Source organism: Vanellus vanellus, assembly GCF_965231255.1.
Source record: "Vanellus vanellus genome assembly, chromosome: 18".
Classification (NCBI taxonomy): domain Eukaryota; kingdom Metazoa; phylum Chordata; class Aves; order Charadriiformes; family Charadriidae; genus Vanellus; species Vanellus vanellus.
This window is the reverse complement of record NC_138923.1, coordinates 8,198,755-8,225,927: the sequence shown is the minus strand read 5'-3', so window position 1 is coordinate 8,225,927 and position 27,173 is coordinate 8,198,755. Positions and strand designations below refer to the sequence as shown.

Here is a 27,173-nt window from a genome sequence, read left to right as displayed (position 1 = left end):
ATGAAACATACATATTAGAATTTTTAAATCAAAATGAAAAATGGTGTCAGATACTCATTCCTTTTCTTACTGTTGTCACTTGGACCTTTTACACCTGAATGTTTGAGAGCCTCCACATCCAGGATAATGGTTTGCATATTGTAACAAATTCAGTCTGACTAAATCGGCTGGTGAAACTTGATCAACACATGGGAGATGAATGGGATGTTACATAGAAACAGAACAGTTTGTGGATGTTTTTCTTTCTCTTCTGTTTGTGCCTCGGAGCTGTCCACAGGATCTCAGCTATGTTGAACATCCTCAAAGCTTACTTCAGGATACTTGTCTTGGGGCTTTTTTCTCCATAGTGTAGTCTCTGTTACTCTACCATCTTGTTGCTATTGATTGTGGGATTCAGCAGATGGTGTCTTCGGAGCTCGCAAAGCCATTGATCACCCAAGGTGTGTGGAAGTCACAAACCGGATGTGTTGAAGGTGTGTTGCATGTAAACTAGGAGGGACTTCTGTGGTGCATTAGTATCATGTGGCAGAGCAAAAGACAGAGCTGGAAACAAGAGGATTTCAGGCAAATCATCTATACAGCATTCACCTGTTTGGGGTTGTGTTGGTTGGTTGTTTTTTTTTTTCATGATGTGACAAAGACTTGCCTTAAATCTTTTCTGATACTCTTGAGCAAAGCAGAATTGATAGTCGAGGGACTAGAAAAGGAGACTGGTCCAAATCGTTCAGATTTCCTCTGAGGTGGAGGGTTGGGCAGCACCAGCACCCCTGCGGACCACTGCAGCTCCCGAGTGGGATGGGTGAGGGGAGCAGCACACTGGGAAGGGTCTGCAGACAGTGGCAGAAGGAAACTAAAGCAGAGGAAAGAAGGACTGTATTCTCTTTCCTTCACTGGACACTTTCTCTCTTGTTTCTTCCAGATGTTCCTCTTCTTCCTCTTCATCATTCATTGATGTATTTAGCAAAATTCACAAGTTTAAAGAGTGAATAAAATCTTTCAAGTTTTCTGGAGGAGGGCAGAGCTTTTTTTTGTCTTTAAAAGTTTGTCTCTGGCCTGGTCCTGGCCTTTCAGGGTATAACAAAGCCATCTGGGGACAGTTCCTCCGTTTCCTTATTGTCTCTGCTGAGGCTTTTGGTACCAGCTTTTGTGAGGTTGCAACTTAATTACAGATGTGCACAGGCAGCTGTAAAACCTGGGTCCTTTATTCCTTGCTATGTCTCCATGAGGAGGGGAGCTTTCTCAGACCATGCCAAACAATTACTGGGCTCTCTGCCTTCCTTTCCTCACTGTGCAAAGCACCTTTCTCTCCCTTTGAAAATGAGGTGATTAGCCAGGGTTCAGGGTTATATGATTTTTGCCCTATTCCTGGAACATAAAGCCCAAAGCAGCGGTTGGGTCTAGGGTTAAGCCTTGCAAATGAAGGGATGATGTGTCCCCTACTTGAAGTTAGAAGGTGGTGCTAACTCATCTCTGCTGGCTCCTCTGACTGCTTACCAATTCCCATCTGTCTCTTATGGGAGTCCTGATACCCCATATCTAGCATAAAAGAGTAGTAGTCCAGTGGTGCATCCAGTATGTGACAGCACTCGACACCCGGTGTGCTGGACAGGAGCACAGAGAAGTCAAATAGCTTGTGTTCAGGGACAGGTTCATCCTAACTCGTGTGTTGGGGCTGTTTCATTTTCTAGGTTATGACTTCTCGATTCCTGTCTCATTTTCCCCCAGCTAATAAAAGTGACTGTTTTCTCATCTGTTTGAACATTCCTTTCTCCTTTAAGCCCTCCTGAAATCTTGACACTATAGCACATCGGGATGGGTCAGTCATTAGTGAATCTTTTTTCCCCTGCGAGTTCCCCTTAGCTGCACTGTTTTGTAGTTCCCCGCCCTAAGACTGATTGTTGTGTTTGGAGGAAGGGATTTAAAGGGCTGGGGATTTCTCTGCCCATTATCAATATGATGTGTTCTCGTTAGGGCTCAATATAGCATGATATCTAGACATGAGATCACAGAAAGAGATGCTGACAATCCATGTGTTTATCCAGTGATGGGAACACAGGTTCTGTCTGTGTTGCAAATGCATCTTACATTTACAGCCTTTCTGTGAAGCTTTTTGCCACAGTAGCCAGTATCACCACACAGCTCTCTTAAATTAACATCACACCAGCCTTTGGCAATAGGGAAAATACAGTCATCCTGGGTTATGAGGTGGGAGAATGGACACATAGGCCAAAGAGATTAAATACCTTGCCCAAGGATGCTCAGAGGGTGAGTATCAAGGTCTTGCTCTATTTCTCCTGGGCTTTGTCTCATTGCCACAGGGCACCTTTCTTTGCAGTGTTATTGTGACTGCTCTGGGAGAGCCCCAGAGACTTTCACCAGTTGAGCAGAGAGGGGAATTTACAGGTTTACAACAGGAACCAAGATCCGGCCAGGGACCCTGACCCTGGTGCACTTTTCCTGGTGTGCTGTCACTGCAGACTGTTGCTGTTGCCTGTGGCTCTTCCATCTCGTGGTTAAACAGGGCCTTGACAGCTGCTTTTCTTCTTTCCGTGATCAGCACAGGTTCCACAGCACAGCTCCATTGATTTTTGTCGCCCTGGTTAAAGGGAGAAACCTCCCTTTTCCCTGCATCCTTGCTTTTCTCTGTACAGCTGATCACCACAGCAGGGGGTATTGATTTACTAATTGGGCAATGATTTCAGCTGATTGATAATAAAGCGTTGGACAACCTCCCTGCTGAGCTGAAACTCAGCCTGGCAGCTACTGGTGGATTACTTGTCCTTTTGCAGCAGATAGTTCCCTATTGTTAAGTAAACTGATCTGTTGCTTGGTAACCCTCAAATTACTGTAGTAGATGCTTGGAGACACAATGCAAGTGTCAAACAGAAACTTTATCAAGTGATGGAGGGGGCTGAGCAGAGGATACAGCTGCACTACAAAGTTTTTGCAGCAGAGCTGGGCTGGTTGTGGGCACACCTTGGCTTGGCACTGTGTGTGCACCCTCAGTCATCGCTCCGTGCTGCTGTGGCTTGTGTGTTCAGGAAGGCAGTTTGACAAGGCCTGTCTGCTGTGGAGGTACGGCAGGTACGGCTTTATCAGCAGCACGTTTGCTTCGTTAGCAGTACAGTCGCTTTCGAGTTGATTCTGTCTTTTTCCCTTAGTTTCTGCAGGTTCAAACCAGGTGGTGGCTGTGTATCTGACTTCTCCAGTATGTCCAGTCTCTAACCCTTCTGCCAACACAGAGCTTGAATGTTTAATTAGTGTGAGAATGGAGACTACACCAAAGGTAGCAGAGTTGTCTTGCCTGTGTCTTCCAGGCTTTCTCTTCTAGGACAAATTTTCTTTCAGTTGTAATCATCACACCATCCTTCTTATCATTCTGATCCATCCTTCTATACCCACTCTAGCTGTGAAACCTACACAAGGATGGAAAACAAACTGTGGAAAAGGGGGCAAGCAAATACCCCAGACAGCCAAGAGCTTGCTTCCCTTCCCTTCTTTGAGTGTTTGGCCTAATAAATGGATTGGTCCGTTGCTTCCTTCTGCTGTGATCCCCAACACAGTTCTGGGCACCTGAAGGAACCACGAGAGGCAGTGCTATAAGGCTTTGACCTTTAGGACTGTTGAGCTCCACGTATTGTCATAAAAGCATGCTGGCATGAATGTGGGGCTTCTGTTCAATTCCCTCGTCATATTTAGAGGGACAGACAGATGTCTTTTCTCTTCTCTGGAAATTTTTGAGATCTGCTACTGGTCTTTATAATGAAGAAGAGAGTGGGATGTGCAGCTGTGAATACCCTGTCGTGCCCAGGACCATGGGAACATGGTAGGAAACGGCGGGGTCCTGCACCCAAGAGATTGCAGTTTGAACAGGTAAGTGAGGGTGATAGCAGCGATGAGGATGACATTTGCCCAAGGTCACAGAGCGGGACAGTGGCAGAACTTGCGGTGGAAAAATGCTGAGTGGGGTTTTATATTTATAGCTGGCAGTTTAGGGCTGCAGGGAGATCCATGTTGGAGTTTAGTGCCTGGGTAGAATGCAGCTACCTTTGCAAAAGCTGGTCCCTGGAGAGGGAGGCTGTAAGGTGCGTGTGATGTCTGCAGGAACCTGCAAGAAAAGAGCCTGTTGGGTTTAGGGTCCTGACATTATTTTATTTTTGCTTGTTTGTTTGGGGTTTTCGTGTTTTCAAGCTCTGGATTCAAGCTCTGTTTATAAAATGTTTCTATTGTTCAATGTCTTAAGCCTGTTAGGCTTTTTTTATTATTATTATAATTTTCAAACTGCTGTGTCACCTAATTCATCAGCCTTCAGCGCACAACCTTCCCTCCTTCTCCCCGCCACCCCTGCAAGAGCATTTGTACAGAACAAAGGCTTGCTTTTAAAAACGGCATGATATTTTGCCACCTTTGTGAAAACCTGTCACAACAATATCTAATTTTGCATGAGACAGAATTTCAAATCAAGCCTCAAGAAAAGGAAGCTGTTCTTCTGCTAATGCGCAAATGTCACTTTCCACAGCTGTAAAATAAGTAACCCACCTAGCAGCGTTTCAGAGAGAAGGAAATCTAATTCCTCTCCTCTTCCTTCTGCCCAGGTCTGACCTTCTCAAGAAGACCCACGGCAAACATCGCCTTGCTGAGATCTTGCGATCTGAATATTCCAGTGGGATGGACACTGGTGTATCCAAGGTCAAGAAGAAGAAAAAACAGAGAAAACCTGGCAACCAGCAGATTCCAACATAAGCCGGGACCTTCCAGTCATTGGCTGCAAAACCTGCTTGAGCGCCTCAGCCGGGGGTCAGGGTGACCTGCCAAATCGACTGAGGAGTGTTTCAATTTATCAGGCAAATATGGGAGGGATCTTGGGGATCTTGGCCTCCTCCCCCTCATTCCATAGGTCCAAATGGAATCAAATCCAGGCGTGTCCTGTTGCACTGCTGCAATTAAATGTGGCTTCCTGAAGACACACCGCGTTTCTAACATGGTTTTTACAAGAAAAATAAAAAAGGTTGAATATGATTTTCAGAGAAATGTGATGTCTTTGTAACATGAAAGGGAGGCAAGTATACTCAGACAGGAGATGCTTTCCTGTTTAAAAGACCTGTAGAAACACTCCACGATCTGCTTGCTTGCTTATTTTGAACCAGATGAACAGTAGTGGCAGAGGAGGTGTTCCAGGAGCACATTTAAGAGGAGGACAGAGGAGGCTGCTCTTTCCCCATCATCATACAGGGGGGCACTTTGCTCCTCTCTCAGGTAATGCAGCCACGTTGCTGCCACCTTCCCTCCTGTCCTTTGTGCGCTGGGGCAAGGTCTGTCCCTGGACACTGATCGTTAAGTTAGATACTGCCACCTGGAAGGAATCTCCCCAAGTTCAGCATAGGTGGTAGGATTGTGGAGAGCTCTTCAGTGTAATGACACATGGTCCCTTTGGGACAGAGCTCATGGGCACAAAACTTCATGTCAAAACTCCTAAGTTTGGGAACAAATGTTGTCACTGTGGGAAGGAACCAGCGTGGAATCCAGCAATCTCCAAACTTCTTCTTGCCTGCAGCGTATTGTCATACCTAATTATGTGATGCAGAGTATGTATGAAATGTCTCACCTCTCTGAACGTTAAAGCCTTTGCAGGCTCTTGCTAACACTTGCGGGTATAACCTGGCTGTTGGGGTTCTCCCTGCTTTGGCCAGGCCTTTTTGGAGTACGTCCCAAGCTGGTGGATTTCACTTCTTGCTTTTCCCATTTGCCTTTTTTTCTCGTTTACCATCACAGAATTGGGACTACTGAGAAAAGGGATGCCGTATGGCCCCAAATGGGCCGAGCACTCGTTCACCATTGCCCAGCGTTTGTGAAATGGAACCCGAGCTCTAGTGAAGGCTGTGACAAAACTCCCCTTTGAGCTGGCGAGACGCGGGGGCTACCTGGGGGAGAGCGGGTGCTCCCCAAGGCCGGCGGGAGACTGACAAACTCCCGCAGGACCTACTGGTGAGCACTCACCTCCCTCTCCCCATCTTCCGCGCTGTGCTGCTTCCAGCAGCTCCTGTAAGGCAAACGCCAGCAGTACACATTTGAAAACAGTATAAAACCTTGCCAAAACACAACTTTCCGCTACCTGTGTGTGCCTTCCTCAAGGAAGGAGATGAAGAAGAGCAGCCCACCCGTGACCCGAGCCAGGCGTGTTGTTTAACGCAGGACCAGAAAGTGCTCAAATCCAGTGGCAATTTCAGGTGCCAGAAGGGGAAAAAGTACTGAAAAAGGAGTATAATCAGATGAAAATTGTACCCACTTTGTGAATACAGAATTGAGGGCACCTACTTTGGGCTATAATGAGTCATAAGGACTGTAGGAGGGAAGCGATCAGCCCCAAAAGTATTTCATTTCTGAAGTGACTGTAACTTTTGAGAACCAAAATGATTTTTTTTCCTCCAAGGCAATTACCAAACATGCTGGTTTTACTGCAATACTTTTTTGAACACTTAAGAAAGATGTTAAAAAGGCTCCAGTATAAAATTAAGCATGTTTTTGCAGAGAGAATGAAGGTACTAACGTTTATTAGGTTAAGATAAAATAACAACAAAGCCCACCTGATTTTGTTATGATTACTGTTTGGAAGAGCAATCAGGTTTAAGGCAAATGTCAACTTAAACAGAAAAGAAACCCCTGAGGATGAAAATGACTCAGACTGAGTGATGCAGAGAGTGTAAGTTTGGGAAGAACTGATCTTGTGCATGAGGGGAAAATATATGACCTTTTCCTGGCTGACTGTCACGTATGAATTAATAGGGGCTATTGGCAAATTCATAATAATGGGAATAAAGGCCAACAGCACATCAGTGAGAGATGCTGGGAAATCTCATTGCTGTCTGTACTAGCTGGGTGTGTAGCGTTGCAAATGGTTATGATGAATAACATGATTTTAAAAAAAAAAAGCTAGAATGCCCTTTTGTTCGGCTTCAGTATCTTTTAGCAGATAGCTCTGGATTACTGTGTGATTAGGGAAAAGAAGAGGAGGTTGTTAAGAAAGAGAAAGTGTTCAAAGAAACGCACGCACACCTGAAGCTAAGCCAAGTTTGCTCTTAATAAACTTGAAGGCCAATGTGCAAAATGTGTTTGAATTGTAGCTGGGTCAGCAGGAATCAAATTCTGCCCTTATTTACACTTTGGTGGCTCTAGGTCTGCTCTGAGCTGGCTTTATCCTTGTGCCTCAGTCAATTCAGGAAGAACCTGGTAGGTTTGGAGTTAATTTGTACTCAACTCAAAGCATCTCTTCGCCAGGTGTGGTACCTGCCCTGGAGCAGGACTGGGGGGTGTTGTGCTCCCAGGTCGGCTGAGCCCCCGAATGCTGGAGGAGCTGCTGGGGGTCACAGCCCTGGCATGGAGTAGATGGACATTGCCCTTAACTGCTCCTGAATTTGTCCCCTGTTGCTCCGAGGTACGTGGCGTGTGGTGCGGGAGTCTTGGCTGTGTGGGAGCTGCCTCCGCAGCTCAATGGTGGGGAGATCAGCTCTTGGCAGTGTTCGGTGAAACTGCAGCTTTGTTTGGCTGCCCCAGCGTTGGCTTTGGCCAGGTGTTTGTTTTCTTACCTTAATTGTGAACAGTAGGGGCCTTGCTGCCCTGCAGCTGGAGCTTTCTGCATTTCGTCTAACATCATGACGGAGCTTTTATATAAAGCTTCCTGTGAGTCAGACCTGGAGTCAGTTTGGATTTGCCTTCCTTGCTGCTCCTCCGCTCCCTGCTCTCACGCCTGGAGCCCTGCCTCTCCCCAGAGGTGCTCTTGCGCCTTTTCTCAGCTCTCCTCTGTCTCTGTGTCCTTTGGTGGTGATAGTAGCCCACATCCTCCTCTCCTCTGCAGCTGGAACATCCTGAGATTACACTTTGAGGCTTTGGGCTAGGAAAAAGCAAGGAGATCACCTTGGCACAAAGGTCACAGTTGAACACCCGCTTTCAGTGTCTAGGTCAAACACAGACACCTTAGTGTCAGCCCACCACTGAGAAGCACCCATAACTAAGCAGGACAGAAAGCAACAGAACTTCCCTGTTTACAACTTTATTTTCTCCGTAAGCCTGGGGAGAGGACAGGAAAAGCATTGATTGTTCTGGTCTTTCCATTCTGGCATAATTTTGGTGTTCAGATGAAACCATAAAATGTCTCCGCTAGAAACAATTCTACTGATTTCATTGAATTTGTGTGTGTTGGCATGTTCAGAGGAGCAGCTTTCCTTCTTTGCCTGTTCCCAGGGTGGTGGTCCTGGTTAAAGCTGTGTCGGGAGGGGAGGAGGATGGTCCTCGAGCTGGGTAAAAGCCCAGAAGGGGCTTGAGAGCCAGGATTGTGTTTGGTCCTGGCAAACCCACTGCACTGACTGGTCTGTCTTGGATCCAGAGCCTGGAGCTGATAGAAACCAACCACCAGCAGCCTGTCTGCTGGAGTCTCTGTACCCCGGGAGAAATCGGTGGAGCAGAACTGGTGCAATACTCCAAAGGTTTCCTTAATGGGACTGGTGCTCCTTCTCAACTGTGCCATTTTTACTGCTTCATCGAATTTCAGTCCGGCACAGCCTGTCCCAACCCTGAGGACTTGCCAGGATCATGCCCACCTGGCACTGGTCTCTGGAAATGAGTAGCGCTTCCAGCCTGGTCTGGGTCTGCTGTAGGTGCAGGACCAGTGCTGGTGGGTTATGCTTTTGCAGAGCAGGGTCCCGTCTCAGTCCCTGCACACGCGCTGGAGGTGAGGCTGGTCCTTCAGCAGCTTCTGAGGCTGCTGAGATCCTCCCGCACAAGATGCTGTTCATGTGGCAAGCGCGGTGTTCTCTGATGAGAGCCTACAGCCTCTGCTGTCTTCCCTAAACTGATTTATTTTGAAGCTTGCCGTTCTTGAGATCTCCCTGGAGGAGACGGCTCCAACTCTTGCTTCCCCTCTGCTCTCTTCCCTTCCCTGCCAGACCCAGCACCGGCATTCCCCCTTCCTGGAGCGGAGGTTTCCTCGGGGCTCTGCCCCGCTCTCTCCTACCGTCCTTGTAACACAAACCGGACCCTGTCACTGTGTTACGGCATCAGCTCAGACCTGCTGTTACAGAGGAGTTTCGAGCTTCTTCCAGATGTGAAATGGCAAATTTAAATATTGCAATTACAAACGTGTAACGAAGCCTTGTACTTCGTTAATGTAAGAGGAGGAATCTGCTACGGCTACAAGGACAATTAAATATTAGAGAATGTCTTTGATTCACATTCCTGCTGTGTAAATGGAAGGAAGGTTGCTGTATGCTCCTTGCCTTTGCGCTCACAAAATGAAAAGCACACCCACTGCAAGTTGTCCTTTGATAGATTTTTAATATGATTTTAAAGAGTTTTGTTTGGCCTCATTCTTATTCAATGAGATTAATTTAAAGCACTTATCCCCTGGGTTTAAGTCAATCCATGTAGGATTTGGGACGGGGGTTTGTTGCCCGGAGAGGGGGGTTGTTTGCAGGCCTCTCTGAAAGACTCTTTTCCCACTTCATTAACCCCGAGCTGGGAGCGACCCCCCCTCCCTCCCTCCCTCCTCCTCCTCCTCCTCCTCCTCCTCCTCCTCCTCGTCCCAGCCGAAGCCCGGGGATTTACCAAACTCCCCCATTCACATGCAAAGGAACAAACCCCCTCCACAAAGGCCGGGGGGGCTCTCGCCCCCAGGCGTGGCTGTGCATTTGGCCGAGCCGACAATAACCCTCCCGGCGGGGCTCGGGGGTGCCGGGGCGAAGCTCCCGGGACGGAGCCCGGCCGGGGGCATAGGGCTGGGACCCGGCCCGGGGAGGGGGGGATGCTGCAGGGCCGGGGCCGGTCGGTGGGTGCCGGAGGAAGGGGGGGGGGGGGTGGCTCTGCAGACAGCCGGGCCCGCCGGCTGCGGAGGGGCCGGGGGGAGCGGCGGAGGGCCGGGGGGAGCGGGGAGCCGGGCGAGCTGAGCCCGCAGCCCATCTGTCGGCTCCCCGAGACGGCGAGGCGCTGCCCGGCTGTCCCGGGGACCAGCTGCCGGGCTCGCTGGCCGCGGCCAGATGAGCGACACTTTTAAAGGGTGGAAACAATCCATTTTCCAAAGCGATCATTTAAAGCACTTAGGCAATTATACACTTAAGATTAGCGTTAATAATTCACCAGCGCCGCGGCTATCACCGCGCCGGCCAGCATCGCCCCGGTCCCGTCCCCCCCGCCGCCCCCAGCCCCGCGGCGGAGCGGCCGATCCCGCATGCCGGTACTGGGGCCGGGCCCGGGAAGTGGGGGGGGGGACGAGCCGCGGAGCGGGGGGGTCGGGGGCTGCGATGGGAGGTGGGAAAACTCCTCTGTGCTTTTCCCTTTCCCTCGGCGGCGGCTGATCCGCCAGAGCAAACAAGCGGGAGGGGAAGAAAGGGCCGGCAGAGGCGAGACCCGTTTGTTTGTAAAGAAGTTTTATTTCCACATTTAAAAAACGGGGGGGGGGGGAGGGAGCGGGAGCGGCCGCGGCGCCCCGAGCCCCCCCCGCGCCCCCCGCCCCGGCCGGGCCGGCCCCGGGATACAGACTGACAAGAATCACTTACACAAATACGCCCTCAGGGTTCACAAATAAATAATTCATATACATTTTGCGCACCGTATTTACATTTCGCCGCTTTTGGGGGTTGAGGGGTGGGGTGGGTTTTGTTGTTTTGGTTTTGGTGGTTTTTGTTTTTTGTTTTTTTTTTTTTTTTTTTTTAGTTACGGACATCCCAGACTCTCGCTGCGGCGGGCGGGGACCGGCGGCCCAGGTCCCCCCCTCACCCCCCGGCCCTTCCCGTCGGCCCGGCCGGGTCGGGGAGCCGGGGATGGCGGGGTGGGGGCTCCCCGGAGCCGTCCGTGGCAGGGGGGTGCTCGGCCCCCGCGGCGGTTCCTGGGGAGGGGGAGGAGAGGCAAAGCCCCCCCTGTTCAGCCGCCCCTGCCTGTGCTCCCGGCTCAGTCCCAGGCGGGGGGGGGGGGGGGGGGGAACGGGGACACCGCAGCGGTCCCGCTGCCCTTCGGGGTCACAAGGGGGTAAAGGCGGCAAGTGCCCCGGGGGGGGGGGGGGGGGGGGGGCAGCTCTGCCGGCTCTCCGTCCTGTCAAACCTGCCCTTGCTTCTTGCATTCTTTATATATATTTTTTAAAAAAAGGAGGGGGGGAGGTCTCATTTATATATATATATATTTGGGGATGAGCGGGAGTCTGTCGCTTGCTCGCGGCCCCAGAGGTGGGGTGGCCCCCTCCAGCCCCCGGCCCGGTGGGGTGCCGGTGGGGCTGCCCGGGCGGCCGGGACTCACCGGGGCTGCGCGGCCCGCGGCAGGACGCCGGGCAGCGGGGGCAGGGGCGGCGGGGGCTCGCTGCCGCCCTGCAGTCCGTGGATGAGGATGCGGGGCACCAAGGGTCTCTGTAGGGCGGGGGGGGGCGCGCTGGGTCCGCGGTACAGGTAGAGAGCGGCGCCGGGGTCCAGGTTGGAGACCAAACTCTGCGGGTAGAAGTAGGGCGAGGGGAACATCCTCTGGAGGGCTGAGTAGTTGCCAGCCTCGGCCAGCAGCTCCAGGCCCACCGCCGTCTGCCTTTTCCACTTGGTCCTGGGGGGGACAAGCCGAGACAGGGGGTCAAGGAGGGAGGGATACTCCAAAAGCCGCTCTCGGGCTCTTTTTACCCTTTGCACATCCCCCTTCCCCGGCCTCCGCTCTCCTTGCGCTTCTCCCCGCCGCTGTCTCCCGGGGACCAGTCCCCCCTGTACGGCAGGGATGGGGTGAGATAGGGTAGGTTGGGGTGGGATGGGATGGGATGGGGGGGCCAGCCCAGTGCGGGGGGTCGTAGACCCCATTAACGGGGCAAGGGGGCTTCTCTCCGTGGTGTCCCCGCCGCGGCAGCCCGGCGTGAGCGCCCACGGAACCTCCCCGAAGGCACCGGAGCCACAGCCCGGCTGGGATCCGCTGGCGGGGTGTAAATCCCTGCGATATAAATCGTCACCAACATTTCAGTCCCTTCCTGGGGTGGAAATTCCAGATTATGAACTCCGTATGACGTTCCGTGTGTGACACGGGGGATCCTCCACCCGGCAGCCCCGCCGCTGAGCGGGGACCCTGCAGCCGCCGCCGCGATGCTCCGGCCCGGTGCCGCCGCGGCCCCGCTCCGCCGCCCGGGGCACCGGGACACCCTCCCCTGGCCGGGGCTGCCGGGGCGGCTGCGAGAGACCCGGGGGGGGACACGAGTGGGGCAGCGTCCCGGGGAATTCGTTTGCGGCATATATATGTATAAATTTATATATATGCATAGATAGGTACGTACAGGTATAGGTATGTGTGCATATATATGTGTGTGGCGGATGTCATGGAGAAACCCCGGGACTTCGCCCACGCCGGGGCCGGGCTGGCGGGGAGCGGGGCTGGGGGCCCCGGCCCGGCTCCGGCGTGTCCTTGCGGGAGCGATTTGGGGAGTGTGGGGGGGGGGGTAAACGCATAGTCCCACAGCCCCTAAACTCCCCCAACGCCCCGACGTGTTGATAAGTCGCGGGTCTTTGCCGATAGCGGTGGAAATGAGGGAGACGGGGGGTTGAAACGCGGGGGGAGTGAGGAGACGGAGGGTGGGGGGTCTGCGGCCGGGGGTCCCTCGTTTCGTAGCGGTGGCAACGGTTGGGGTTGGGAAGGGCCGGCGGGGGCGCCCGGGTAAATCCACCGAAGCTACCACGTCTCCAGCCCTTTTACAGATTTGTCGCTGAAGCACTAAACCTATTTCCACCAGTAAATTATTCATCATAATAATAATTGTGTAATTACTGTAAGGGGTGTTAATTATTGATGCCCAAAGCAGTAATTGGTATCTATTATTAATGGGCCGATGTGTTATGCTGTTGTGTTTAGCTGGAAGCCCGGTCCTGCCTCCCCCGCTTTCTGGGGCTAGGGGCACGGACTGCCCCCCCCGCCCCAAACCTGCCCCTGCATCGCTTTTCTCCCCCTTACTTTAGGGTAAAAGGCACCCGGGGAGGGGGGGAGCCGCACCTTTCCTGGTGCCAGGAGGGACGGGATGGCTGTGGGGTGCAAAAGCTCTGCCCGGTTTGGGGGCGCAGGGCCGGGGAGAGGGGCAGGATGGGACCCCGGCGCTGTGGGCAGGAGGGAACAGTGCTTTTTTTACCTTCTGTTCTGGTACCACGTTTTCACCTGCGTGTCGGTGAGGTTGAGGGAGGCGGCCAGCTCCATCCTGTCCTGCACGCTCAGGTATTTTTGCCTCTCGAAGCTGCGCTCCAGCTGGGCCAGCTGATGGTCGGTGAAGGCGGTGCGGGCTTTGCGCGGCTTTTTCAGCCGCACCGGTGGGCTGTCCCGGGAGCTGGAGATCTCTCGGTCCCCTTCTTCTTTCACTGGGCCGAGAGGGAGGAAGAGAAGCCGGGTCAGGGCAGGAAGGGAAGGGAAATACCCTCAAAAGAGGGGGTTAACCCACTGCAGCTATAAGCCGGAGGAGACGGGCTCAGGCACCGAGTCGGGCTCACGGCGCGTTTGCTGTACAACCCCGTAAATTTTAACCCCGGCTGCCCACGGGGGACTCATCGGGTCCCCGAGCCGGGCCCGGCCCTTCTCCTGCCCAAGGGCCTGGGAGCGGGCCCGGAGCGCCGGGCTGTGCTGCGGGGAGCACCGGCCCGGCCCGGCCCCGCCGCCCTCCTGCTCAGAACCCCCCCGCATCTCCCTCACCCCGCGTTTCTCACGGGACGGGACCCTGCTGGGGGTTTGTTCCCTCAAACCCAACAGCTTTCTCGATGCTTGGGTAATTTTTTGTCTTTCATTTTTTATCTCTCTTTTTTGTTTTTCTTTTGAAAACCCAAAACAAAACCAACGCAAAATGAAAATTGTGAGCCCGCAATTTTGAAGGGCAATGTCGCCGGGGTGGTGCTGCTTCTTTCCTCCGCGGAAAAGCCTCCGTCCTCCCGGGGATGCTGCCCGGGCACGGAACAAACCTCCCTCTCCAGGGCGCACAACGAAATCTCGGGGAAGGGGCTCCGCAAGCCCCTGCCCGTGCTGTTATTTATCTCTAAAAATGCCTAATGAGAGGGGCTGGCGGCGGTTCTTTAGCGCGGTCGGTACATACGCACCGGCGGAGCAACGCGGGAATTTACGCCGCGAAATATTAGCAGGTGACGGAAAATATCCGAGCAAGAAAAAAAAAAAAAAAAGGCGCGGGGGGGGGGGGGGGGGGGGGAATAAACCCCTGTTTGTACTCGCCTTCCCCATCCTCCTGGAGGAGATTATGTAGCAAAAAGGCTCAGTTTATACAAATCGGCGGCGGTGTTTTTTTTGTTTTTTTGTTTTTTGGTTTTTTTTTTTTTTACAGGAGTTTATGTTAAATTTGCTGGTGGCAGGGGTTAGCAGGGACAGGGCTGTAGCCGAACACGAGCTGATTTCTCTCTGTAGGAAGACAATAATCCGGTTAATTGAGCCACCGGGGAGCGAAACCCTTCAACCAGAAATTCCGGCTCTGGCCGAGCAGGCAGAGCCCGAGCCGGGGACGAGCCTTAAAAAGCGGAGACCCGGCTCCGGTTCCCGGGGAAAGCGGCAGCCTCGGCACCGCCCGGGAAGGGGCAGGATCCGGACCGGGCAGGGCGGAGGGGTCCCGCTCCCGCTCCCGGTCCCTCCCGGGAAAGGCCCGAAAGTTTGTGCGGAGTTTTCCGCGGAAGAAAGCCGGGTCCAGCCCCCCGCGTCCCGGGGAAGGCAATTTCCCCCCGGCCCCCCGGGCTGGTCCGGGGCTCCTAAAAAGTTCCTGCTCGCCAAATGGCTGCGCCCGGTGGCGGCTTCCCCGGCCGGCTATCTCCCCCGGCTATTCCCTAGCTTAATATGTATATATTAATATATATAATATATTAAATATATATTACGGGGTTTTCGGCATTTTGGCACGGGCCAAATCCTGCCACCGCCGCTGCGGGTTAGGCCCGGCCCCGCAGCCCCTTTGCGGGGTAAATCAGGGGCGTTTCGGCCCAGGAAAAGCTATTTCCAAAACAGCAAAAAAGGATCGTGCTGGGAGCGGGGACCTTCACCCGCTACCCCACTGAAACGGTGTTTTTACCCTCATTTACGCGGTGTTTTTATCCTCATTTAAAAGGTGGTTTCCTCCCCGTTTAAGCTGTGTTTTCGCCCTATTTAAGTTATTTGTTTTCCCCGATTTAAGCGGTGTTTCCACACCCCTCGATTTAAGGGCTGTTTTCGCCCCCGTTTCAGCGGCGTTTTGCCGCGGGTGCCCCGTGGCAGGGGCAGACGAGGAGCCGAGCACCGTCGGGGTAACGGCGCCCACCCAAACCCGCCCCCCCCCGGCCCGGACTCGGCCGGTTTAGGGGGATGCGGAGAACCCGCGTTTCTCCTCCTCCTCCCTCGCTCCGTTCGCGATTTGGTGGAAGGGGAGAAAAGCTGAAGGAATTCGGGGAGGGGGATGTAGGAGACGAAAACAAAACGCCGAGGTGGGGACTGGCGGCTGTTTTCGATCCTGAACGGCGGGGCCGATCCCAGCCTTTCTCCCGGGTCACTTCCAGCCCCGGCACCGACCTGGGGCTCCGTCCTTCGTTCAGAGCGAAAATCCTCCCGCGGTGCCCGGCGGCTCCCGCCGCGTTTGGAGGCTCTTTTGGGCGAATATTTTTATCGCCATGAGCCGGCTTTCAGCGCGGCGGCTCCGGGCGGGCCGAGGGTGCATTTGCAGCGTGGCCGGGGCTCGGCCCGTCTCCCCCTTTCCTGCCAGTCCCCCCAAATCCATTCGCCCCATAAGGTGCCATCGCCTCCCCTTTCTCCCTCCAGCCGGGTCCTCTTGCCTTCCCCTCAAAAACACCCGGCAAACAATTTTCCCGGGTGAAAGTTTTTTGCGGGTTGATGGGGGCGGGATGGGCGAAGGCACCCGGGATAAACTGCTCCGTGGGGCCAGGACCGACCCCAATCCCCCCCTCCCCCGTGCTGTTCTCGTTCCCGCCTCCCCCCCCTCCCCGCCCCGGCTGTCGCAGGGGGAGGCCGGGAAGGGGCTGCGAAGGGGCCCGGGAGGCCGAAGTCCCCGGCCCGGGGCGAGCAGCCGCCGCATCCAGCCCCACTCCCCGCCGGCGCCGGGGATGCGGCCCGGGGCTCCCTGGCTGCCGTGCTCGTTTTTAAACCATTTCCAAAATAATAATATAAATAATACAAATCGAATCAACCCCCTCCGACTTTTTTGTTCGTTTCTCACCAGAGCAGCGAAAATACCCGACAAATTCGTGATTATTTTATCATTGTTTTCTTTCTTTTCTTTTTTTTTTTTTTCCTTTTCTTTTTCTTTCTTCCCCCCCCCCCTCCCCCCGGCAGAAATCCGCCCCCGGTTCTCCTCTTCCCTTTCCCCGCGGGTAGGAACGAAACAGCCGGATCTTCCGCGCGGAAACCAGCCCGGCGGATTCCCCGGGCGCGTTTGGCGAAACACCGATCACCCCAACTCCTTCCACCGGGCCAAGCCCCACGGAGCCCCGAACCCTCAAGTTTTTCCAAGTTGGTGCCGAGCCCGCGGTCATTTCGGGGGCGACCTGTGCCGCGACCCCCCCATCACCGAAGCCGTCTCCGCAGCGAGCTCCCGGCGCACCGAGAGGCTTCGGGGCCGCCGGAGGCTTTGGATCCAGGCCGCCCTCCCCGCCGTGCAAACACAACGAGGTGAGCGGCTCTTACCTTTGTACTCCGAGTCCGAGGAGGAGCTGCTGGTGTTTTTTTCCATTTTCTCCCTAAAGTCCTCGCCGGGTTTGGTGGGGATCCTGCCCGCCGGCTCCTGAGGTCCATTGGTGCTGGAGTAAGGCGCGCAGGCGGCCAGGGGCTTGCAGTCGGCCAGGATGTCTCTGATGAGGAAGGAGGAGGTGACGGTCCGGGACTGGGAGGGAGCCGAGACCTGTCCCGGCTGGAGATGCGCATCCAGGCCCGGCCGCGGCCCCGCCGCCTCCAGGCACTCGCGGCCCGGCGAACGGGGCGAGGGGCACCCGCTGCTGCCCTCCGAGCGGGGACTCAGCTCCAGCGGGGACCGGCCGTCGCCCACCAGAGGGTCCCCCTTGGGCACGGCCGGGCTGCCGGCTCGGTGGGAGAGGATGGAGTCGATCCCAAACCCGGTGGAGCCCTCCATGGCCCCCGCGAGGTGCCGGCGCTCACACGGGCATTGGCGGGGAGGGCGCGGCGGAAGCGGTTTGGTAATGATAATTAACAATAACAGGAGGGGGAAAAAAAGAAGAAAAGAAAATGTAAAATTAAAAAAAAAAAAAAAGAGTAAAGTTCAGCCTGGGATCCGGGCAACAATTGCTGCAAGGCTCTCCGAGACGCTGCGCGTTAGATCCAGGGCTGCTCCGTCTTCATCATCGCGCCCAGCTGCACTCACAGACAGACAGACAGAAGAGGGGGGGAGAGGGAGGCAGAGTCAAACTTTGGCGCAGAGGGGGGGGACAGGGACGGACCCCAACCTCACCCGGGGTCCCGGCCCCTTGCCCGGCCACCCCACCCTTGCCCGGAGCCGCGGGGCTGGGGGGCAGCCCGGGGTCTCGCAGCCGGATGTGGGGAGGCAGCGATCGATAGTGATGCTTCGCAGCGCCTTAACCACTTAATGATCCAGAAATCAATGGGGAAGGGCGAGGGGAGGGCGGAGGGGGTGGCCAGCCGTCGGGCCGCCGTTGCGCCCCCCCCCCCCCCCTTCCCCGCCAGCACCTCGGACAACCCCGGGGGGGGGAACCGGAGTCACTCCGGAGCCGGCGGCGCCTTCAGCACCTCGGACAGTGCTTGGCGCCGAAGTCACTCCGGAGCCTTCAGCACCTCGGACAGCGGCGGGAGCGCCGCGCCCTCCGCGGGAGGGTGGAAATGGGGGAAAACGGGTGAAAAAAATGAACTTCTGCCACTCCGGCTCGGGGTCCCCTGAACCCCCCCCCCTTCCCCCCCCCCCCCCCTCCCCCTGGTGTGAACGCGCCCATTGGCCGCGAGGCGTTTTGGGGGATGTGACTCCCCCGGCGGCGACACCTTGCAGCTTGAGTAACGGGAATTAATTGCCGCCCGGATCCCCGCGCTTTCCGGGCGGTTTCCGCCCTCTTTTGCTGTCATTAGACCGCTGATGGGGCTCGTAATGGGGTGATTAGCCGCGGGGGGGGGAAATGTCGAGGAGTTGCTGCTTTCTGCTCGCCTCTCCCCGCAATTAGCGGATCTGCCAGTCCCTCCAAAGCAGGGAAAGTTTTGCTGGGCGTTAGAATTTGAAAAAAAAAAAAAATAAGCGAGAAAAAGAAAAGGAAAAGCACCGAAACCCTCCCCAAAGCCCCAGCGCAGAGGCGGCTGCTCTGAGTCCGAGGTGAGCCTCAGAGCTGCGAATTTCGTTGAATCCCCTCGAAATCGGTTGTGAACGAGCAGGGAGGTCCTTTAGCGCAAGCGGACGCGGGGCCAGTGGGCGGCCAGCTCTGCCGGAGCGGCGGGGACCGGGCATCACCCCCCGCCCGGCGCGACGGAGCCAGGGCCGCTCTTCCCACTCTCCCAGCGCCCAGCGGCGGTACCTACTGGTGCAACTGGGAGGGGGCCGCGCACGGGCGGATTTTTCCTGCCGTCAATCCCATTTTAAATAAACCCCCGATAGCTCCAGTCCGGGCTGCCCGCCCTGCACGCTCCCTGCCCGTTTCTCCCGGAGACACCGTTTCCTCCCTCCCGCCCCGTCGGGGGATTTTGCTGCTGTTGGTCTCCCGAGCTGGAGAGGGACCGGCTCACGCAGGGCTCCCACCTTCCTCCCGATCAGACTAGCTCCTGCCTCCTCGGGAGTTTAGGGGCTTTTCCTGGGGGTAGACCCTTCGCCGCGGAGATGAGGAAAATGTCCACACCCGGGTGCGTGAAGCTGCGCCACTTTGAAGAGATGTCGCTGGTTAGTTCTCAAATACTCGATTTGCTCTCTTCTCCCCCTTCCCGACCAGGCAGCTGCATCTTGTCCCTCTTCCAAAGCCGCCCTTGGCCGGCAGCTTGGAGGCGATCAAGGAGGGGAGAGCCCCCCCGGGGAAGCCCGGCTGCCAGCTGTCGGGCAGCGGCGCAGGCAGGGCCCCCAGCACCTCCTGCCCTCGGCCCTGCAGGCTCAGGGCCGGCTGGGATCGGGGCAGCGGAACAAAAGAGCCTTATTGGAGGATAAGATCAGGGACAAAATCAGCATCGGTCCGGGTCCCAGCCTGCCCCCGCCCCGGGGGTGCAACACACCTGGTGCTGAGGGCTGCTTGTCCTCCCTGTCCTTGGGTGAAGAATCCCTGCTGCTGCTCGGCCCCGTTTCCCTCCCAGCACAGAGCTGCTGCCCCCGTGTCAGGGACTGGGGGCCAGGCTGAAGGGTCCTGGTCTGCTGGGGGTCGGTTTTGCAGCATCACCTCCCCAGGCGGGGCTGGGCCAAGTGTTGCTTTGGGCTGGACCAGAGCTACGGATGTGCAGAAACTGGTCTCAGTGAGAAATGGGGCAGAGACCCCGATGCGGTTTCCCAGCTCTTTGCAGCATGACTGTGTTGGCTCCTGGGGTTTGGCAGCTTTCCTGTCCAACCAGTAGACCCCATTTGGGATGGAGATCAGTGCTGGAACCAAGACTAGCTCTGAGGTTGTGTTTGGGACCAGAAGAGGGAGCAGGGCTGGCACTGAGAGTGGGTTTGGAATCAGAATTTGGATCAGCTGTGCAGGAACAGGTTTGGGCTGGTGGGTCTGCTTCTGTATTTCCTTCTTTTGAATAAAGTGCCTGGCTTCAAACAACCACAAGGAAGTTTCCAGATCAGACCCACTCTCTGATGCTGTGCAAGATTTTGGGGAGGTATGAATGTGGTGTCCAATCCTCATCCCTCAGCAAACATTATATTTTGCTATTCTGAGCCAAGGCCCTGGGAACAGAGACAGTCACTTGTAGCTGCTACTCGTTCTAATGTCAGTGTGGCTGACATTAATTATTACTATTAATACCAACAACAACAATAATAACAACAATTATTGTTGTTGTTGTTGTTTCAGAACTAGACTCCCCAAGGCAGAAATGTGTCCCATTCTGCCCATATGTGATGCCCCCCTTACAACACTGGAGCCTGGACAAGTGGGGTCCAAATGATTTGTCTGTGGCTCCCAACACACGTAGGAAATCCTGCGTACAGACAACCGAGCAGCATACACTGCCTTCCTTGTGCACGTCTGCCCTTAAAACTCATTTCCTAGACTGTTTCTGTTCACAAATACACAGGCATGCACCAGGCAAGAGGAGATCCCTGATACCAGCTGCATTTCCAGACATGTCCTCACAAGCCCCAGTCGTACCCCAGGGTTCGCTCTAGGACTCTGACAGGTTTGGGAGTTGCCGTGCATCCCACCTCACCGATGGACAGGGCCAGGCTCTCCTGGCACCAGTCGCCAGTGTGGGTTTGGCCATGAGACAGGGCTGACCCCAGGCGTTCCCAGAGGCGTGGGATGTGGGGAGAGCCCTGATCGGGCTGGTGGACATTACCTCCACGGCTGGGCCAGGGGACGGAGGGGACCAGCTGCTGGGCTGCGGCAATGACTGTAACAAGAGTTAGTCTAGAAATATCTGCTGGTGGCGCATAGACCAGTATCCTGAAAGGGTCTGGCTTAGGGAGGCAAATCCCCAGAGACTGTTGTACTGAATTTCTCTCTGAACCCAAGCTGTGTGCTCAGAAAGGCCGTGCCCAGGCAGGCTCGGAGAGGGACTCTCAGCAGCGACAGGCTTCGGTGGGATGCTCCGGTAACGAAATGAACGTATCTTCATGAGAGAGAGAAGGGCAGGGCGGCTCGGGGTGGGGGGGAACGGCAGAAAGTGGTGTGTGTGGGGGGGATAGTCAGCCGGCGGTCGCAGTGACGGGGAGGAGCGGGGCCCGGCGGTGGGGAACCTGCAGCAGCGTTAAAACCCCCTTTACCAGTGGGTGTCACTGCAGGACAAGGAGCGTCCGGCGTCGGAGGGCGGCCGGGGCTGCGCGGCGGGTCGGGACCCCGGTACCGGGCTCCGCCGGCACGGCCGGGGAGGGGGGGAGCGGAGGGGGACGCCCCGGTTGCGCCCCCCAGTGAGCTTGGCCACGGGCGGGGGGCGGTGGGGAGCGGGGTCTGCGATGGGAACGAGTCCGAGGTGGCACCTCGGGCCATTTGCGGCCCGACTCTGCCCAGGATTTCGGGGCGCAGTGAGGGAGGTCTGTTGGCCACAAGCCCCATGGAGTGGTGTCTCCTCCTGAACACAGTTTGTGTGACTTGGCTATTGCTTTTTGGGTTTCTGGTCTCTTTGGTGGCTTCTTGGACCTGTCCTGAATCAGCAGGTCTGCATGGGCTTGGTTGACACTCCGTTTGTTTGCCAGCCCTTTGCCAGGGATGCGGGACTCGCTGGAGACGTTTCTTTCCCTGTGCTTGGCCCAGGGACCTGAGCAGTTGCTGCAGGCGGGCACAGAAGCTGTGGCTGCACCAAGAGCTGGACGTGGCTCCCGCCAGGCAGCAGGACAAACCTCATGCCTGGCTTCTCGTACACTTGTGAACAGTGTCATTTTTAGCAAGACAAATCATTTAAGGGCCAGCTTTCTCCCTCCCTGGGGAGGTGGGAAAGGTCTTTTTTTACGATCCACCTCTGCCAGCACAGCAAACCCTACTGTTATCCTCTAGTTATTTCAGATGGGTTTTATTTTAGAGGCCCATACTAAAAAGAAGGAACTAGATACCAGGGTTTCCCCGTTGTGGAGTGGGTGATTTCTTTCCTCCCTCAGCTCAGGTGTGGGCAGGGTGGAGTTTGCTACAGCTGCATCCTTATATAAAGGGCAGGTTGAGGCACAAGTTTCCCCTAAGGAGGGGCTGCTGGAAATGCCAGAGCCGTTGGTGTGGAGCCTTCCTTGTCCTGAGAAAGGTAAGAAAAGCTGTCCCTGCAGTTTATTTTGTTCTTGTGTCTTGAGCAATGGAGTTTAATGTTATGAAAGACTCTCTTCTTTGCGGTTTGGGTTTAAAAGTTTGGCTGGAAACAGGTGGGGGACAAGCCCCGGGCTCAGCATGGCTTCTTCATGTCCCTTGGCTGCTGGTAGGAGGGCTGGGCTGGTGCCAGTACTGAGGTCTGTGGGACAACGTCATGATGGAAACACCCATCCCCTCTGCAGTGCTTATTACCGGCTCCTTTCTGAGCTGGGCATACAGTTGGGGCTGCCCGGGATGGCGAATGTCACCCCCCTGGAGCATGGCCCTGGGGTGCCCAGGCCATCCTGCAGTGAATGCATCTGAGCTCTCTGAGCGCCAATGGGGTGGTGAATACAAAGACTGAGAGCTAACATTGGACTTAAATATTAGCTGGTACAATCTGAGATATAACACTAGATGTGAGAATAAGATTACTTAGAAGTAATTAATTATTCCTCTAGCAATCTTGGAGCACACAATTAAAGCAATCACCATTATTACCAATGGTATTTTCTTAAGGTGAAATGCCTTGTTGGGAGGAGATGGATTTTAAATGTGTTGATACCCGTCTGAGCCTCTGCTATCACCTGTTGGTGACCAGGCTGAGGTTTGGGTGCTGTGATGTTGAGTTGCTGGTGGCGGAGTTTGAGTTTGTTCAGCAACTGCTTGGAGAAGCTTAGCCCTGAGGGACAGCAGGAGCTGTTTGAGGGTGAGTGTGGAACTGGCTGGGGCCATCTTCAAATGAAGGCATTGCTCTGTGGTGGGGTGCCCATTTGGCGGAGCGCTTAAAGCAGGTGTTTCGATGCCTTCACACAGGCAGGGGCTTTGCTGAATCAGGCAGTTATGGGAAGCTTCTTTGGCAATGAAAAGAGAAGGACTAACAGAATATGACATATTATAGACTTGATATTGACTGGGATATGGTTACGTTTAATACATTTGTTCAGAAAAGACAGTGAAGGCAACTGTCCTCCTTTCCCTGTGGGGCTGTGCTGGTGTGAACACAGCCTTGCCCCAGTGTGAGTGTTGTTACCTTGAGCATGGCGAGAATGGTGGTGATGAGACTGAGTAAGGTGTTGTGCATCTGACATGAAGCAATGAACAGGCTGAGACAGAATCATTCCTCTCATATTTATGATTTATTTGGCTATATCTGCATTAGCATAACTTTTTAAAACCAGAAAGAGAGCCTATGGCTCTCAATAGCCTATGGCTATTGCAGGGTGTAAGGGCTGTGGCACCCAGCACAGTGCTGCGGTCTCGCTGTGTGGATGCTCTGGGGAAGAGGACTGGGTCTTGCAGGCACTTCTCAATGGGAGGCACTGAATGCCTTCTTACGAGCATCACGGTCTGGAAAAGTACTGAGATGAGGCCCAACCTATAAGGAAAGGAGCAGATAGACGATTGGTTACGGTGAGCAGCCGACCAAAGAAAATAGGTTGTAGCACAAACAGGGAAGAGACCGCAGATTTGCGCAAGGGTTTTTGCCTGTTTGGGAGACATTGCTCCAGTTGAAGTTAAACACTTAACTTGTTTAAAATGAAGACTAGTTTTCTGATTGACTGCAGGACATTCTTATAATGCTCTAGTAACAAGATCCTGTAGTCTTACTATGGTGTGTTGGTTGTCTGACGTTTTCAAATGCTGGCATGCTTCAAGATGGACCCCAAAATAAATATGACTTGTTTTCTACAACACAGGACTTGTGGGCTTTACTGAGGGGACCAGGATGGGCTCAGAGCTCCTAGGAAAGCCCCCATAGAGGTCAGGGACTCATGCATGACCTGCCCAACAAGTACATGAGCAGCCTCTCCCCAGGAATTGCCTTTGAGGTGGGGAGGGGGTGAACAAATGCCCATGACAAACAAAGGGGAAATCATCGGGGGTAGAAAGGTCCAGGGGCCCTTTGAGGTGAGCAGTGGGTTTACACACAGCTGCATCCGGCAAACCTATACAGTAGATGCAGAGTTGTGGAGATGCACGAGTGTCTTCATGTAGAGAGTGGGTTTACCTGGGGGGCCCATGGGCTTTTCCTGCCCCGACACAATTCCTTGTGCCATACATCTGCCTTGTGTGGATGTACCGAGCTGCCTCCCGCTTCCCCCACCCTGCTCAGGCTGGCTGGATGTCAGATTTTGCATATGTAAAAATACACAGCAGTCTTTGCCCTGAAAAGCTTGCTAGTGATCTCATTAATCAAGACAAACAAAGAGTATTTAGCTATTCTCCCTCTCTAGAGGAAGGCGTTCGGGTACTTAAATATGCATTTGAGTGCCTAACTTCAGACGGTTGTTTCTGGATGTTTTTGCTTTCTCTCAAGTAGAAGCAGTGACATAACCCCTCACTGGGAGGGAAAGGTGGGGGAGGCACAAGCAAAGGCTGCTGAAGTAGGTGGGCAGCCACTGGGAGCTGGCAGGGACAATCCCCAGCTGGGCCAACTCCAACCTTCCATTAAAGATGCAGGAGTTTTTCCCCTCGGAGCTGGGATTGTTAGAAAATCCAGTCCCTGCAGGTAAAGGCAGCTGAACTGCTTCTCTTGAATGTGCCTCTGCCTTCCCCATCGTGCTCCCTGCCCACCTGCACTGGAAGCTGGGCAGGGGGAAATTTCTGCCTGGGATTAGGTTGAAGCCACAGGGGAGGAAACAGCAGTTTATTCACTCCAGTCTTTGTACAAAGCTCTCAGGTGAGAAATGTCACACTGAGCCACAACTGGCAGTAATTAAAATTAGCAGAGCCCTTGACAAAGTTGTGAGGGATGCCAGCTTCTGCCCTCAGCATGAGTAAGTGAGAAGCACCAGGTGTAGGACAGGGGACAAGTGCTATTTTAAAAAATGAGAAACTCTCTCATAATGAGGGACAGTTGAGAAGTATGGATTAGTCCCAAGCTAGTAATTAGAGTCAAGATAAGGGTGTCCTCGGGTCAAAGGTCTTATTATGACAGAGACTGGTGTTGAGAAGTCAATGCCAGTGATGAATCCTCATCTCTGATTCTTCTAATTCATATTTTAAATGATGAACCCAAAGGTACTTCCTCTAGAGACAGCTGATGATCTTTACCATTACTCTGATGGGGTTACAGGCTGCTATGCCAGGGTTTTGTCTGAATCGTGGACGGGGAGCATTGGCTGTAGCAGGACAGGAACATAGTTTGTAGGCACAAGCTTGGTGGTTTTCCCTGCAGGATGATGGAGCTGCAATGGTTTTCAGCTGCTGATTAGAAGCAATGTTTTCCTGTTGTTCTTTGCATTTGTTATTGACAAATTAAAACCTGCAGGACGCTTGCAGCTGCGATGTTGTAATGTCAGCTCTTGCTTCAAAGAATTAGAGGGGTGATTAAAAAACCCCAACTTATCACTCTTAAAACTTGAATATGTTTTCAGGGTTTATTTTCACTTGGGCTTCTCAGTTATGATAATGTTTTAAATCAGAGGACTGTAAATGATCACTGTCAAGCACTAACACAACTATGCGCATGTTGCAAGCAGAAGCAGGTATGTTAATGGAAGGCTAAAAAATTGCATGTGAGATGCTGAAAGGCTAAGCGGGCACAGGGAAGGCAAAGCTGAGCTGATACAGATTGTCAGAGCTCCTCTGACAGCAGTAGAGGGCACACCCCAGGGACTGACCAGGGTTTCATGGGTGCTGGTGGTGTTGGGCATGTCGAGGTTGAGGTGGGTGCTGGGGTGTGTGCGCCATAGCTGCTGGGCACCGTGAGCACCCTCGGGTGGTCAGTAAGGTTAGCTTCTGGGGGGAAAGGTAAATTTCCCACCCTGGGGGGGAGGGGGGGGCATTTTAGTTGATATAGTTGGATTAAATGGTTTGTGGGAGGTGTTGAGAATGAACCCATGAAAAGGGCTGAAGCAAGCGATAAGCAACACCAGGCTCTCCCCTGCCCCGGAAGGGTCCCCGCGCGCTCGGCTGCAGGGAGGTGCGGCCGTACCCGCTCCTCTCCCAGCGCCTGCCCGGCTCTGCCCGCCTGCGCAAAGGCAGCTTCCCAGCCTTGTACAATTTTTCACTTTAACAACAAAGCTGCCCCGAGACTCAGCCTGGTTTTTCCATCCATCCATTTGATCGAATCCTTTTAGCGGGTGACAAAATACTTTCTTGAGCTCTCTTTACATGAAACCAATCTCTATTCCTTTTTAAAAACCTCCCTCATTTACAAGAATCTAACAAATCCTGGGCCTTTTAAGTCCTCTCCTGTTCCCCCCCCAAACAACAGAAACAACAGTGCCATGTTTGTAGATTTTTTTCAGGGGGGAGGAGGGAATAAAATACACAATACGGAGAGGGGTAGGGTGTACACACTGACGCACGCCGTGCCGAGCATCCCCGTACGGGCAAAAACCGCGCGCGCACATCGAGATGCAAATGATTTCCGTGAAGCTATCACTTGTAAAGCTTGACAGAAAATAATGAGAAACACTAAATCTTTTATAAGGTCAACACTCAAGCAGCTGTCAAACAAGAAAAGAATTTAGCGAAAGATCCGCAAAAACTTCCATCGCCTCATTAAATCCAACAGGGCCGGGGCCCGGCGTGGTGAGGAGGCACCGGGGCGCCTCCGTTTTGTGTCAGTAATTTGCGGCGGAGGAAGAGGGAAGACGAAACAGCCAGCGCCGAAGGGGCCTTGGGGGAGGCTGGGGAATCGTTAGTGCGCCAGGAGCGGCCTCGGCTCCTAATTGGAAGCATTGGGCATTATCAACGGAGGATTTGCCTCGGCTCCCTGACAGCTCTCTAGGCCTGGAATGATAGCCCACTTGTCAGTGTAAAAGACCATTAAAAACAAACCATTTTGATTTAATTGGAGGCGGTGCGCTGGGGGCCCAGGTGAGGCGCTTCATCAGCTGATGTTGGCTGCTGATGCCTTTTTCCCCCTGTATTGATGGCTTTTTTTTTCTCCCCTCCCTTTCAAAAACTGTCTAGGAAAGAGAAAGAGGTGCTGAAAGATCCTTCACAGCTGCATTGAGAGTGGCTTTCAATAGGGTTGTCAACAAATGCCATGACAAGTTAGAGAGAGGCAGGTATTTTTAAAACAGACGTTATTCTGTCCAAGATGAGCTGTGCTCGGAGGTGTGTGTTGGATTATTAGGGTTACAAATACTGTGGCTTTTCCTGGTGGTAGCACGCTTAACCAGTTTAATGAATGGGGTTGATTGTTCTCTCCCCACCTTTCTAATTCCAAGAACGTAGGGAAATGCAGGACGAGGGAGTCTGGGCTAAATAGTCCTTATTTGCTTCAAACCCAGGAAGGTTTCAAAAAGTGCTCAGCAATTTTTGGCTGCTGCATTTAATGCCCCGTGGAGATTT

General features: G+C 54.0%; 3 protein-coding genes across 3 annotated transcripts in view; 1 reads left to right on the top strand and 2 right to left on the bottom strand.

The window, feature by feature from the left end:
- Positions 1-5,019, top strand: part of DDX31 (DEAD-box helicase 31) — a 50,604-nt gene extending 45,585 nt beyond the window's left edge. The window contains exon 20 of the mRNA XM_082492434.1: positions 4,596-5,019. Within this exon, the coding sequence (XP_082348560.1) occupies positions 4,596-4,743 (148 nt within the window). The 3' untranslated portion in view covers positions 4,744-5,019. The remainder of the gene's footprint in view (positions 1-4,595) is intronic.
- A 6,254-nt stretch (positions 5,020-11,273) lies between these two features.
- Positions 11,274-17,309, bottom strand: BARHL1 (BarH like homeobox 1; the record flags this gene model as incomplete). The annotated part of the gene is made up of 3 exons (XM_082492678.1): positions 16,642-17,309; positions 13,121-13,343; positions 11,274-11,568 (listed from the first exon to the last, which is right to left on the bottom strand). The coding sequence occupies exons 1-3, from the start codon at positions 17,081-17,083 to the stop codon at positions 11,274-11,276; spliced, it is 960 nt and encodes a 319-aa protein (XP_082348804.1). The 5' UTR covers positions 17,084-17,309.
- Positions 17,310-23,172: 5,863 nt separating this feature from the next.
- CFAP77 (cilia and flagella associated protein 77) overlaps positions 23,173-27,173 on the bottom strand; it is a gene marked incomplete at both ends in the record, with an annotated part of 61,364 nt that continues 57,363 nt past the window's right edge. Inside the window, one exon of the mRNA XM_082492658.1 lies at positions 23,173-23,241. Within this exon, the coding sequence (XP_082348784.1) occupies positions 23,173-23,241 (69 nt within the window). The remainder of the gene's footprint in view (positions 23,242-27,173) is intronic.